General features: G+C 54.5%; 1 protein-coding gene across 3 annotated transcripts in view; it reads right to left on the bottom strand.

The window, feature by feature from the left end:
• PCSK6 (proprotein convertase subtilisin/kexin type 6) overlaps window positions 1-11111 on the bottom strand; it is a 189225-nt gene extending 178114 nt beyond the window's left edge. For 2 of the 3 annotated variants that reach the window (XM_030815089.1, XM_030815090.1), the window contains exon 1: window positions 10498-11111. In XM_030815089.1, the coding sequence (XP_030670949.1) occupies window positions 10498-10812 (315 nt within the window). In that variant the 5' untranslated portion in view covers window positions 10813-11111. The remainder of the gene's footprint in view (window positions 1-10497) is intronic. The other variant, XM_030815088.1, reaches the window with a different exon arrangement.
• Between the last annotated feature and the right edge of the window lie 1916 nt (window positions 11112-13027).

Genomic DNA, 13027 nt, shown 5'->3' with positions numbered 1-13027 from the left:
CACAGGTCCTGATATAAAAAATTCTAACAATCTCTCATTCGCTAAACCTTCTCAGTGCCAGGAACTGCGCTAGGGCCTCAGGAAGCAAAATGAGTCATGTAAAGACGCGGACTATGAGACGCTGCGGTCCAGAGGGTCTAGCGGGGAGAGAGATAGCCCGCACGCCACGGCCGAGCCCCTCCGTGGAGCTCAGAGAGGACAGGGCTGCAGGCAGGTCAGGAAGCAGCACTTTGGCTAATGCCAAAGAAGGGCCGGGCCTGGGTAGACCACACAAGGAAGGGGCCCCCAGGTTAAAACGACAGCAACAGATAGGTGCAAAAGAAAGAAAAAGCATATGGCAAGTTTCCTGAACATCAAAGGCCTGGACTTAATGAAGCAGCGTGTGGTAAAAGTGAAGGCTTCTGGGTGAGCACAGAGCAGTGGGGAGGGCGGGCTCACTCACCAAGGGCTGGATGTATCATGCTTTCCTGGGCGGGAAACTGCTGGTTTTAAAGCGGGGAAAGGACAGCGTGAGGTTTCGGGCTCTGAAGAATCCTACGGAAGGCAGTGTGGGAAATGGCCTGGAAGGGAGGCAGGGAAGCCAGTGAGGCAGTCACCAGGACACTCACCACCAGTGAGGGAATAAGTGAGCAGGCCCGGCCTGGGCTGTGGCCATGGGCTGGGTGGCAGGGGAGAGAGACCCAGAGGCTGTCGGACAGGGCTGTGGTCGGTGCATGTAGATGCTGGTGGGAGGAATCCAGAGAGACATCTGGTTTCCCATCTGGAGGACAGGGCACAAGAAAGGTGAGCAGAACGGGTTTGGGGCACAGGAGCACCCCACGCAGCCTTCTACTAGACAGGGAACAGCAGCCCCTCCCTTCCCCTCCACCACCTTCCCAGATCTCCACCCAGGGAAGAGTCCGGCCATGATCGCGGAGGTGAACTTGGGCCTTCTGAAGGCAAGAAGGAAGCTCTTATAAATGACCACGGCTGGGGTCCTCCCAGGTGGACAGTCCAGGAAGGCGGACAGGACCTCCTCGGACTGTCCGCCTGTGGCGAGCACAGCAGTGGTCATCTCAAGGTGATCTGCTTAAATGATCCCAGGAGATAGCGTGTGGTAAAAGTGAAGGCTTCTGGGTGAGCACAGAGCAGCGGGGAGGGCAGGCTCACTCACCAAGGGCTGGATGTATCATGCTTTCCTGTGCGGGAACCTCTGCTGGTTTTAAAGCAGGGAAAGGACAGCGTGAGGTTTAGGGCTCTGAAGAATCCTGACCTCTGGTGCGAGGCTGAGAGTTGTCACTAGGGTGTTTGAAACCAAAGGGGGAAAGTCTGGAAGTCCAGGTTCCTTGCAGGAACGCGAGTGACGCCATTACCCACTGATGGATTCGCCCCAAGGCGGTCTGGCTGGTCACTCAGAGCTTTGGTAGTCTGCTCCATTTGGGCTGTTTCTGCCCACTCTCACCGAGAAGATGTATTTTCCCAACAAGGACTCTAGAAGTGACGGATGCTGGCCCGTGGCAGAAATTCAAGAGCCCCCGAGGAAGATTAGGGAACTAACAGGGACGGCCTCTTCCCAGCCCAGTTCAGTAAACGGGCCCGTGTGCGGCTGGGCAGAGCCACAGGTCGGGCGTGGCTGCGGGTCCCTGTGGAGTGCAGCTTGTTTATGCCCAAACAGCCAAGGCAAGACAATGAGACTTTCTTCCTTTCCACGGTGCCACTGTCTTGACACTGAGGGCATTGATGAACTGGTTGCCATGGGAACCCCAGGCTGCTGATCCCATCCCATGGAGCGTGAGGCTCCTGACAGCTGATGGCTATTCATCCCCCTTCCTTGCAGGACTAGACAGGGGGCCTTGTGCCTGCTGCTGGGTCCTCAAGATGCTCAAAGAGCAGAGGCACAAGGACATCAGGAAGAACCACAGCTTGATGGGATGACAGGACCCGCAGGGTCTGAAGCATCCACAGTGAGCTCCAGGGCGCTAGTGGGGCCTGCAGGGCGCTAGTGGGGCCTCCAGGGTGTCAGTGGGGCCTCCAGGGCGCTAGTGGGGCCTCCAGGGTGTTAGTGGGGCCTGCAGGGTACACAGGGCTCTCAGATCAGCATGGAGCTGACCTGACCAAGAGGGAAACTACAGTATCACAAAGAGGGTGTCCTCACGTACAAGTACATACGTGGGAGGGCCTATCGAGTGACTCCAGAAAGCAAACAACTGGGATGAGAAAGCGATGATGGGGGTGGTTCAATAAATGACACTTAAGCGCAGGAGCCTGGCCTTGGTCCCTCACAAAGACTCATAACCGAGAGTCTCTTAAGACTCTTGCAAGGCAGGGGCCACATTTTCTTATCTCTAAGTGCCCAGGCCAGTGAGAGCACACGGCAATACTCGCTGAATAAATGAACGCACGTCCGCCGGCCATCAGAGAGGTGGCAGAATCGGAACTAACCTTAGAAAGCAGCCAGAGGACTAACTTTGGGCTGACTCACCCAGGAAGCCCAGAGCCCAGTGTCAGAAACAGGCAAGCCAGCAGGCAACGTCAAGGTGGCAGGGGGCCTGGGGGCCCAGACGAAGGGCACAACCAGTGAGCTGAGGAAATCGGAATGAGTCGACTGATGGAACTGACAGTGGAGCAGAACTGGGAAGGCTGAGGGGCTAACCTGGTGACAGGGTAAAGCCATTCTGGGCAGGAAGAACAGCAGAAGCAAGCCTGAAAGGAAGCAAGTGTGAAGACAGCGGTTCGGCAGAGCTGGGGCTACAGCCAGGGCTCAAGGCGGCTGGGTGGTGCAGGAGGAGGCCCTGAGGCAGTGCAGGCAGGTAGAGGCCACAGAGGCCACAGCCTGTGCTGGGCGGTGGCAGGGGCAACACAGGGAGCCTGCGAGCCATTCAGGAGACAATGAGACAGGCTTGGGGGAGCACGGGAGCAGGAGGAGGCAATGGTGACCTCTAGGCCTCCAGCTCTGCCACTAAGGTAGACAGGGGTCTCTTTTTGTAGACAGGGACCCACACAAGAAGGAGGTTTCAGCAAAAGATGATCAGTCCAGGTGATAAATGTGCAGCTTGAGTGACTGAAATGTGCAGTGACTCAAATGATAGTTTGAGTGGCTTCCTAGAAGGACTGGAGGGCTTTTCTTTTTCCCTCCGATAGAGAGAGGCGTGAGTGGTTTCCATGCTGATGAGCAGGCGCCAGTACAGATTCTCTGAGACAGAGCGACGCTGGTGTGCAGCCCTTTGCGTCTGTGCGCGTTCATGCACCAGCATGTGCACACGCCAGGTGGACAGAGGGAGAAACAGTGGCTGGTGGGGTCTGAGGAGGTTCCTATGTCACTCATCTGTTCATTTTGGCAGAGAGCTGAAAGGCTTTCTGTTGATGATTTACCTTTGTCTGGAAGCAGGTACAAGGTGACAGCAGTAGTAGAAGGTGAGTCAGAGGGTGTGGGGTCCAGCCCTGGCCTATCGGTCACTGGTTTGTCAGAAGGTAACTGGATCTAAGGCCTCATCACCATTAAACAGGCCTGGTGCCACCTCCCTGCAGGGCTGGTGAAGGCCTTCAAAGCAAGAGTAGTCATGAGAAACATCAGCTGGGGGGAGCAAGGCCAGGGCTTCTGGTCAGTGGCAAGGCCAAGACCCAGTCCCAGGAGCCAGGGGGAGGCCAGCCACCCAGGGCAAGTACAACCTGGAGGCCCTCCCAGGGCAGGGCTCTAGTAAAAGGAGGGGGAGAGGTGTCGGCAGCCTGGCTGAGCTGCAGATCAGAGGAACTACTTCCTAGATGGCAAAATCCGTGCAGAGGCTCAGAGATCCAAAAACCTCAGGATGTTCCCCAGCTGGCAGGCAGTTTGCGGACACTGGAGAACAGGGTCTGGACAACCCTGAGTGTCCCTGTCGCCACCCAAAGCTCAAAGTCAGCAGAGTATCAGGCAGTGTCCCAGCCTCCCCTAGCCCATCAACAGCTCTGTGTTTCTCATTTGCTTCCCTGGCTTCCACCTAGAGAAACTCAAGCCTTTCTAATGGTCCAGGCAGCTGAGCCACCGGCTCAGTCCTGAGTCTGAGTCTGCCCCTGGATGCTGCCTTCTGGAGCTTTTCTGGCTCCACAGATGGCAGCTGGCTCAGCTTCGATCGCCACTCCCCACACCAGCTCCAATGACTCAGGAGGGCAATCCAGTCAATTAAAATTCTGCCCACTTAAACGCATCACATCCGGGTGAAGACGTCAGACAGGAGGGTGAAGACAGTGGGCTTCATAACCCTCATTTGTCTCTGTCCCTCAGTTCACACCCAGAGCCTCTCGCAGGCCAGCCGCGCACAGCCAGTCCAGCTTGGCTCAGAGCATAAAACCAAGACAGCCTTAGAGCGAAAATCAATCCCAGAGAACTAGGTCACAGGTGACTGCTATTCCGGGTTTCCCCTTGTCCCTAACAAACCCCTGACACTCTGGCTGGAACAAGTTCTGGCCCATTATTTTAACACCTGGTTAAGGCTTCGGCTTGTTTTTCATTGCAAAAACAAGTTGTCTGCAGCATGACAATTTTCCTCTGCTGACAAATGAATTGTGCAGGCTCACCTGAAATTCTGGGCCAGGTATGTCCTGCTCAGTAGCTATTTTAAGTAAAACTATTTAAGGCAAGTTCAAGATCATTTAAGGCTCTTAGATCTTTTAGGGCCCTGGCAGCCAGCCTGCCTTTTTATGTTCAGACTCAGAAGCAACAAATAAGCTCAATACCCCAGGCAAAGCAAAAACCCACGGGAAAGCATGGCATCCAAGCACCACCCTTAAGATAAACATCATTTCAAAGGGCAGCAGACGCTGAGCTGTTGTGATTTGCTGTCATCCTCTTCACACAAGCAACTTGTCTCTTCTGAGTCACAGTGTCAAAGGTGACAATGCACACAGGTTAGAGTGAGGGTGACTGGAAGGAGAAAGAAGCAGGGGAGAAGGGAAGGGTTCCTGGGCTCCCTGTTCCGCCCTGTCCAAACGGCCATGTGACCTGCAGCCAGACATTCTGTTTCTCTGTCACCATTTCCTTGACAAGTGGATCGGCCCAGTCTGGACATCTAAAGTAGGGACTTCTTAACCTGGGGCTGCAGGCACCTGTGCCTCCAAGGGCGTGCTTCAGATGGTCCAGAAGCACCATGGGGTAGGTGTACAATGTGCATTTCCCTTTTCTTTTTATCTCTTTAATGTTTTATGTGTATCTGTGTATATGTCTGTGTATATAGGTATATGCGTCAATACACTTGTGTTTTTATATTATGCGTGTGTATACATACACACTTGTACACATCACCATATGTAATATACCCTGATACAAAGCAAAAAAGTACAAAATGTCTAGGCACAATTTTGTATATAATCCATGTATATTTATACATACACACACCCACACACATAAGCGTGTGTTGTAAAGTAGTACACTGCAGATAAAGTTTGAAGTTCCTCTCCCCTCCCTCCCTTCTTGGAGGCCATTGCTAACTAGAATTTGATGCAGATCCTTACAGCCCACACTTTTATACTTTTACTACATCTATAAGCATCCATAATCAATACAGTATTGCTTTGTGGTTTGTTTTTGCTTGTTTTTGTTTTTGTTTTGACACATTGTTTCACTCTAGTCTTGTCGCCCAGGCTGGAGTGCAGTCCTGTCATCTCAGCTCACTGCAACCTCCACCTCCCGGGTTCAAGCGATTCTCCTGCCTCAGCCTCCTGAGTAGCTGGGATTACAGGCGCGCACCACCATGCCCAGCTAATTTTCGTATTTTTTTTAGTAGAGACAGGGTTTCACCATGTTGGCCAGGCTGGTCTCGAACTCCTGACCTCAGATGATCCACCCGCCTCGGCCTCCCAAAGTGCTGGGATTACAGGCGTGAGCCACCGCACCCGGCCTGCTTTGTGTGTTTCTTAATGTTTACGTGAATATGATCACATTGGACATCTACAATTTGCTTTTTTTCTTTCTCAACACTATTTGAGAGATGTATCTGTGTAGATATAGACCTGGTTTATTCATTTCTAACCACTGTAGAGTCTTGCATGGGTGACTATTTTGATTTAGTTCTCTATTCTACTTTAAGGAAGGTGGGTTTTCCTTCATTTAAAAAAATGCCTGCATGGACATTCTTACACAAGCCTCTTTGTGCAAATGTGGGAGAGTTCTTCCAGGATGTCTAGCTGTGGACTTGCTGGTGCAGTTCAGCCTCACCATGTATTGCCAAATTGCTCTCCAAACTATACCAATCTCCACCAGCAGCAACTGAAAGTTCCCATTGCTCTGTATCCTTGCCAGCACGTGACGCTAACACTCTTCCATGTCAGGCAACCCGATAGGTGTGAAATGGTATCTCATCGTTGCCTACACTGCAGTGCTCTAATAACCCCAGCGAGCTTCAGTGAAGCTGGCATCATTTCTTACGTTTACTGGTCATTTGGATTTCTCTTCGTTGACTTCTCTATTCATAAACTTCCCCATTTTTCCACCTGGCATGTATCCTTTTTTCTTAGTGATTTATAGTTTTCAAAATAATCTGTGTACTCATCTATTTGTTATATATTGTAAATACTTTCCCAGTCTATTACTTGCTTTTTAACTCTGTCATGACGCCTTTGTTTACATAGAATTTTTATCTTAATGTATCAATCTCTTCTTTTTAAAATTTATTTGCATAACTTGTTTAGGAACTCCTTTCCCAATGTGACAAAGGTATTCCACTGTAGTTCTTTCTACAAGTTTTATATATAGTCTCTAATCCCATCTGGAATGCACTGTTGTGTAATGTGAGGATTGAATTGCTTTTCCACGGGGAGAGCCTGTTCTCCCAGCACCATTTAGTGAATAGCCCATCCTTCCCCATCCATTTGTAACTCTTCAGCTCACACGTACAAGTTCCCACACATGCTTGGGTTTGAGTTGACTCTATTGCTGAACTGTCGTTACCACAACTCCCCTCCTCCTCTTCTTTCTCAGAGTTGTCTGAGGTATTCTTGGACCTTACTCTTCCATATTAATTTTATAATTCATTTGTGTGATTTCATATTCCACATTAAATCTTGTCATGGCTTAAACTAGATTACATCGAATTTGCAGATTAAACCGGGGCAACTATGAGAGCCAGCCCTGCCATACATGAACACAACACATCTCTCCATTTATTTAAACTTTTTTTTTTTTTTTGAGATGGAGTTTCGCTCTTGTCACCCAGGCTGGAGTGCAATGGTGCGGTCTCAGCTCACTGCAACCTCCGCCCCCCGGGTTCAAGCAATTCTCCTGTCTCAACCTCCCAAGTAGCTGGGATTACCGGCATGTGTCACCACGCCTGGCTGATTTTTGTATTTTTAGTAGAGACAGGGTTTCTCCATGTTGGTCTGGCTGGTCTTGAACTCCTGACCGCAGGTGATCCGCCTGCCTCAGCCTCCCAAAGTGCTGGGATTACAGGCATGAGCCACCACGCCTGGCCTAAACTTTCTTTTCTCAGTCCTTCTAAATATTTTATGTTTCTCTATAAAAGTCTCACCTTTTTAAAAGACCTATTTCAAAGTATCTCACAGCTTTTATGCAAGAATGAAGAACGGTTTCTTTTGTCTTCTCAGATGTGCTGCCCTGCAGGTGGCTGTTGCTGACCAACTCCCTTATTAGCTCCAGGGGCTAATCTCCAGGCTCTTTTGGATTATCCATGTAGTTATGTCATCTGCCGATAATGACACTGGACACTTCCACATTTTTATTCCCTTTGAAATCCTGTGGTGTTACCTGGAATGATGAGTAGAGGGACAAAGAGAGGCTATCTTGTCTTGTCCCTGGTGATGCATATTTTATAACGGAGAGGATCCACAGCCTTTATCAGATGCTGAAAGGGAGCCATGACTCAAGAAAGGTGAATAACCACCAGTCTAAATTACCTCTGGACCATGTAAAATAAACTGAATCCAGTTATTAGTTGTATGGAAGAAAGTAAAACAAGCAAGCAAGAATTTGGAGCACAGCAACTATCTGGGAGAAAACCAGGGCTGTGATTCAGGCAAGTACAGAACCTAACACTAGTTGCCCATTAAGGGCTTGGAGAAGGAGTTTCACAGAGGAGATCTCAGACCAGAGAATACAGGAGAAGAAAATGAGCAGGGTTGGAACTGTCAGAGGTGACATACGCATACCATGTGAACACAAACAGCTTCCTTCCCTTACTTCACTCCCATTTAACTCATCTGTAAGTCAAAGCTAATAATATCTGCATCTTATTTATGAGTCACAGATTCTCCTGGCTGAAAAAAAGGCAAATAAGGTTTTTAAAGAGTTCTCACTGAGTGGGTAGAGGCTCAAATGCCCCAGGCCTTTTCCACATTACCAGTGTACTTACAGGGGGAAAGAAAAGCTCGTTTTGGAATAAGGAGTAATAGGCCCTCTGTGAGTAATCACACACAAGCATCTGAGACAGCTCCTATCCCCAACCAGCTAATCTCTCTGTTAGTGAATGTCACCACAGTGCCACTGCCAGCACCATGCCTGAGTGACCAGGCTGCATGGCATTCATGCTGGCTGCAGTAGACAGAGCTGGGGAGACCCCGATTGACTCCCCAGAATATCTTGGGTACGGAGTGTGCATCGGGGGGAATCTTCTCTCCCATCCGCAAAATCAGGAGAGCAGACGGCACATAAGAACTCAGTGAGTCTGACAGAGGTTGTCTCAAAGGGCCGGCATGGCCAAGGGTTAGGCATCTTTATTCCCACAGACAGAAATTTCCAGGGAGAGTTACCTGTGCCTCTCTGCCTCTCTCTTGCAGTGTGAGCTCACAGCTCAACTTCAGCTCCATTCTGCTCATTTAATTTTAGAATCCCAAAACCCAGGCACTTTGTAATTTATCATGTAGTTTAAAAGTCACTTTTGGCTGAAGACAAATTGCTGGGCCACCTGGGCACAGCAGCGAAGTGTGGCAGGAGCCAGGGGCACTATGCAAATATGAGGAACACCTCCTTCAGCCTGGACACTCAGCCAGGGAGAGTCAGGAACTACAGAGACAAACGAAGTCACTGCTACCCAAAGGCAAAATCTGAAATCACAGGATGTTTGGAGGGACTTGAGTGGTTAAAAAATGTATATACATGGATATACATGTGTGTATATGTGTGTGTGTATGTGTATATATGTAACATTTTATATGTATATATATATATATACATATATTTAAAAGGTCTCCAAAGATGTGCTATCATTCTTTCAGATAAACTCGAACCTGCCTGCCTTGTGAAGATTCTATCATTCAAATGGTAGAATCTACCCCTCCAGCAGGCCACACACCTAACAGCACATCAACGTGGGGCTTGGGATGCAGAACAAACGCCATTTCTATCAGAGACGCCACCACACCTTGCTGGCTTCTGCCGATGCAACCAACGATGAAATTAAATTTACCACCACCTGGCACTAAGGTTTAGAGTCGGTGCTTCCCTGTCACTTCACTTAATCCTCTGAGTGTCTAGTTTGTAGATTTGTTGACTGCACTGAGTGGTCCCCTGGTGTGACCCCAAAATAATGGCCTCTCCAGGAGCCATAAATCTGGATCAACCCCAACTCACCGCCCCTCAGCCCGGTAGCTGGTTGAGAGAGGAAAAAGGGACCCGCCGGGAGGTCCTTCGGGGGTAATGCCGCCTTTGTGCCCAGGGCGTGGCCTGCTTGCTGACTGACAGCAGAGGTGACAGCCAAGCCCGTCGGGTGCGGGGCTGGGAGGGCTCCTCGCTGGCCCCGGTCCAGGCTCTGTGGCAATGCAACGTTAGATCTTTCCGACAACCAACCAGTGTAGACACTGCCACTGACTGCAGAGGAGCACGTCAGGGAAGTGACTTGCCAAAGGTCACACCGCTCTGCCATCAGAACGCGGCAGAAGCCCACAAACAAAGCGCCCTCCCTCCGCTCCTGGAGAGGTTTTAAACCCAGGACCCCCGGCCCTGCGCTGTCCCAAAGCCTCTCGGACGGTGGCCGGGCTCCAGGGTGCAGGCTCCCGGCCGTCTACCCTCGGCAGCGGCGGACACCGAGGGAGCGCGAGTCCCCGAGACGCCGGGCCACGCTCCTGTCACCCAAGCAGCGGCCGGCCGCCTTGGCGCGCACAGGGTCCGGAGCTCGCGCCGCCCGTCGAGGGCAGAGGGGCCGGTCCCCCGCGGGGGAGAGCTGGGTGGGCGCTCGGGACCCAGCGGCGGACGGACGGCGCGCGACGCCTGAGACAGCCCAGCCTCCCCCGGAGCCCGGCAGGTGTCCGCGCCGCCCCGGCCTCTGAGGCCACACTTCCGAGCGCAGGGTTGGGCGGCACCGCCAGGGGACTTGCGGCCGGCGCGCCGGACCTACGTGGGCGCCCACGCGGGACCCCGAGTCCCCCCCCGCCGAGTGTCCCGCGCGCGCCCTCCCGGGCGAACACCCCCCACCTCCCCACCGCAGGGCGCCCCGGCCGCCCGCCGTCCCCGAGCGGTCCCGGAGCCTCCCCACGCGCGGCGCGGGCCGGGGGCCGCCGGGAAAGTTTTGGGCGCGCGGGGCCGGCCGCACTCACCTGGCCCAAGTTGAGGTAGCCGTGAGCCGCGGCCACGCGGTCCGCTTCGGCCGGGCCGCCCAGCACTTGCACTGCCCAGTGGTTGGTGTAGACGGGGCGCGGCGGGGGCGCGGAGCAGGCGGCCGGCAGCGCCAGCAGCAGCAGCCAGCGCCAGGGACGCGGCGCGAACGCCCGGAGCCCGGGCCCGCCGGAGCCCCCCGCACCCCCCGCGCCCCGCGCGCCCCCCGCGCTCCCCGCGCCCGCGTCGGCGATGGTGGTGGCGGCGGCCCGGGGCGGCGGCCGGGGCCCGGGCGCAGGCGGCGCGCGCGGAGGCATAGCGGCGGCAGAGGCTCGCGCGGCGCCCGAGCTGCGAGTGCGCCGGGGGGTGGAGTGCCGCCTTTTAAAGCCGCTCCGCGCCGGGGAAGCGCCGCCGCCACCGCCGCGGGCGGGAGCCAGGGAGGAGGAGGCGGCCGCGGCGCGTTCCCGCCCGCGCGGCTCGGCGGCGCCCCCGGGCCCGCGCTCCTGAGGCTCCGGGGCCGAGACACGTCCGGACGGCCCGAAACGCCCCCCACCGGGGGAACTTCTCCGCCGACTTTCGGGGCTCTCGGGACGCAGTAGCGCCCCAGCGGCGGCCTCGGCCCCGCCAGTTCTGCTGGGAGCGGGGAGGCCCCGGCGTCTCAGGCGAGTCCCCTGTTCCCGAGACCGGCCGGACGCCGGAGGCCGCACTCACCTGGCGGAGCCTCGCCCGCCTCCCCGGACAGAGGGGGCTCGCCGGTGTGCGGGGTCCCGGGGAGAAGAAGCTGCCGGGAAGACGGTGGATCGCCCAGGACCAAGCCTGGCGGAAGGGACATGTTGAACGGGGCAAAGGCACGTGGCGCGTGAGCCGGGCTCACGAGCGTGTACCCGGGAAACCACCGCACAGAGCCCATCGCGGAGGCCACAGCCCATCCCGGGAGGCCACAGCCCTTCGCGGAGGCCACAGCCCATCCCGGGAGGCCACAGCCCCCCCCCCCCCCCCCCCCCCCCCCCCCCCCCCCCCCCCCCCCCCCCCCCCCCCCCCCCCCCCCGAGGCCACAGCCCATCGCGGAGGCCACAGCCCATCCCGGGAGGCAGGCTGTGCAGGTGAACCCGCAGGCCGTCCACTTAGCATCGCTGTGATCTTGGGCAAACGACTGTCCTGGCTGAGGGCAGGGACCTCACCTGTAAAACGGGGGGCACAGTGGTATCTGCCCCGTCGGGCTGATTTGAGGATGAGGTCAGCTTTTGCTGTACAATAAGCTGTCCATAAACGTTCGTTCTGATGAGCCCAGGGCCTGCCATGTGGTAGGTCTTCACTAGATGATGGACACTCTTAAAAGCACCCACGGAGCTGGGACCAGCAGTGGGAAAGTCACTTGAATCATCCTCACCCTGCTGCCTGGAGCAGCCTGGTGTCCAGTGGATAATGATTTGAAGCACCCTGGAGATGTATGGAAATGTTCACACCATAACCAAGGAATTACGAAGGGTGAAGATCGCTGCTGGATCTCTTCTGTCATCCCTCCCAGGACCCACTGGTCCTACTGGCCCACTTCCAGAAAGCAAGCCATCAACCTGCTTAATAGAGGAAGTAAAACGAAAAGGTCGAGAAGGCCTTGAGGTGGGGAGGAAGCTGCTTCTCTGATGCTCAGTTCCAGGAGGGGTCTCTTGTTGAGCGTGCAGGATTCACTTGGAGTCTGTGGCTTGGCAGCTGGAGGTGAGAGGCTGGGGCAAGAGGGGATGGGCAGAGGACAGGGTCTGCAGAGATGGTTTCCGAGGTCCTTTCCAGCCTCCCTCTCAGGAGCCCTTTGGTTTCATAACCCACATGATTCATCATTTCTGCAGGTGTGAGTCACCCCTAATGGAGGTGGGAGAACAAGAGGCGTGGTGGGAGGCCCCATCCCAACAGGCCACATCCATGTTCACAAGGGCTCCTCCCAAGGGCCCATCTTGGAACCTGGAGATCAAAGTCCCACACGGCCTTCGCTTTGCTACACTAAATGTAACTTCACCTCTCTGCGTTCCCCTGGCAACTGGGGTCAGCTGCTTGGGCAGTCACTCCAGGCCTGCCCACGCTGCAGAAGACAGCCACCGTGTGTCCCTCCTACAGATGGACTGGATGCTCACCAGCCCCTGCCAGTGGAGAGACATGAGGCCCTCATGCAAACTGGCAGCGCTAGAGGAGAACCCGCCATACCTGTTGGACAGAAACAGTACCCAGAACCCTCAGTCTGCCTCTGCCTGACATGGCCCTGGCTGCCTAGCCAACTGGCTTGCAGAAGAGGGACACTGGCCTGAGTCAAGGGGACAGGGTTGGAGGCATTGCATTGTCACCTAGCAGCAGTATGTCTGGGCAACATGCGTTACCTCTCTTCCCCTTCCCCTGCTGGCCGGATGTCCCTCAGATTCATCCTGGATCTGGTGCTGTTCTTCTTCAAATATGTGGCCTGCTTCAAGATAATGTACACTGCACATCAGCTAAATAATTATAAAGCAGCTAGTGCCTCCCAAGACGGAGCCCCCGCAATGGCAG

The sequence above is a fragment of the Nomascus leucogenys genome, chromosome 6 (assembly GCF_006542625.1).
Source record: "Nomascus leucogenys isolate Asia chromosome 6, Asia_NLE_v1, whole genome shotgun sequence".
Classification (NCBI taxonomy): domain Eukaryota; kingdom Metazoa; phylum Chordata; class Mammalia; order Primates; family Hylobatidae; genus Nomascus; species Nomascus leucogenys.
Note: the sequence above shows the minus strand (reverse complement) of the source record. Positions and strands in the feature narration are given on the sequence as shown.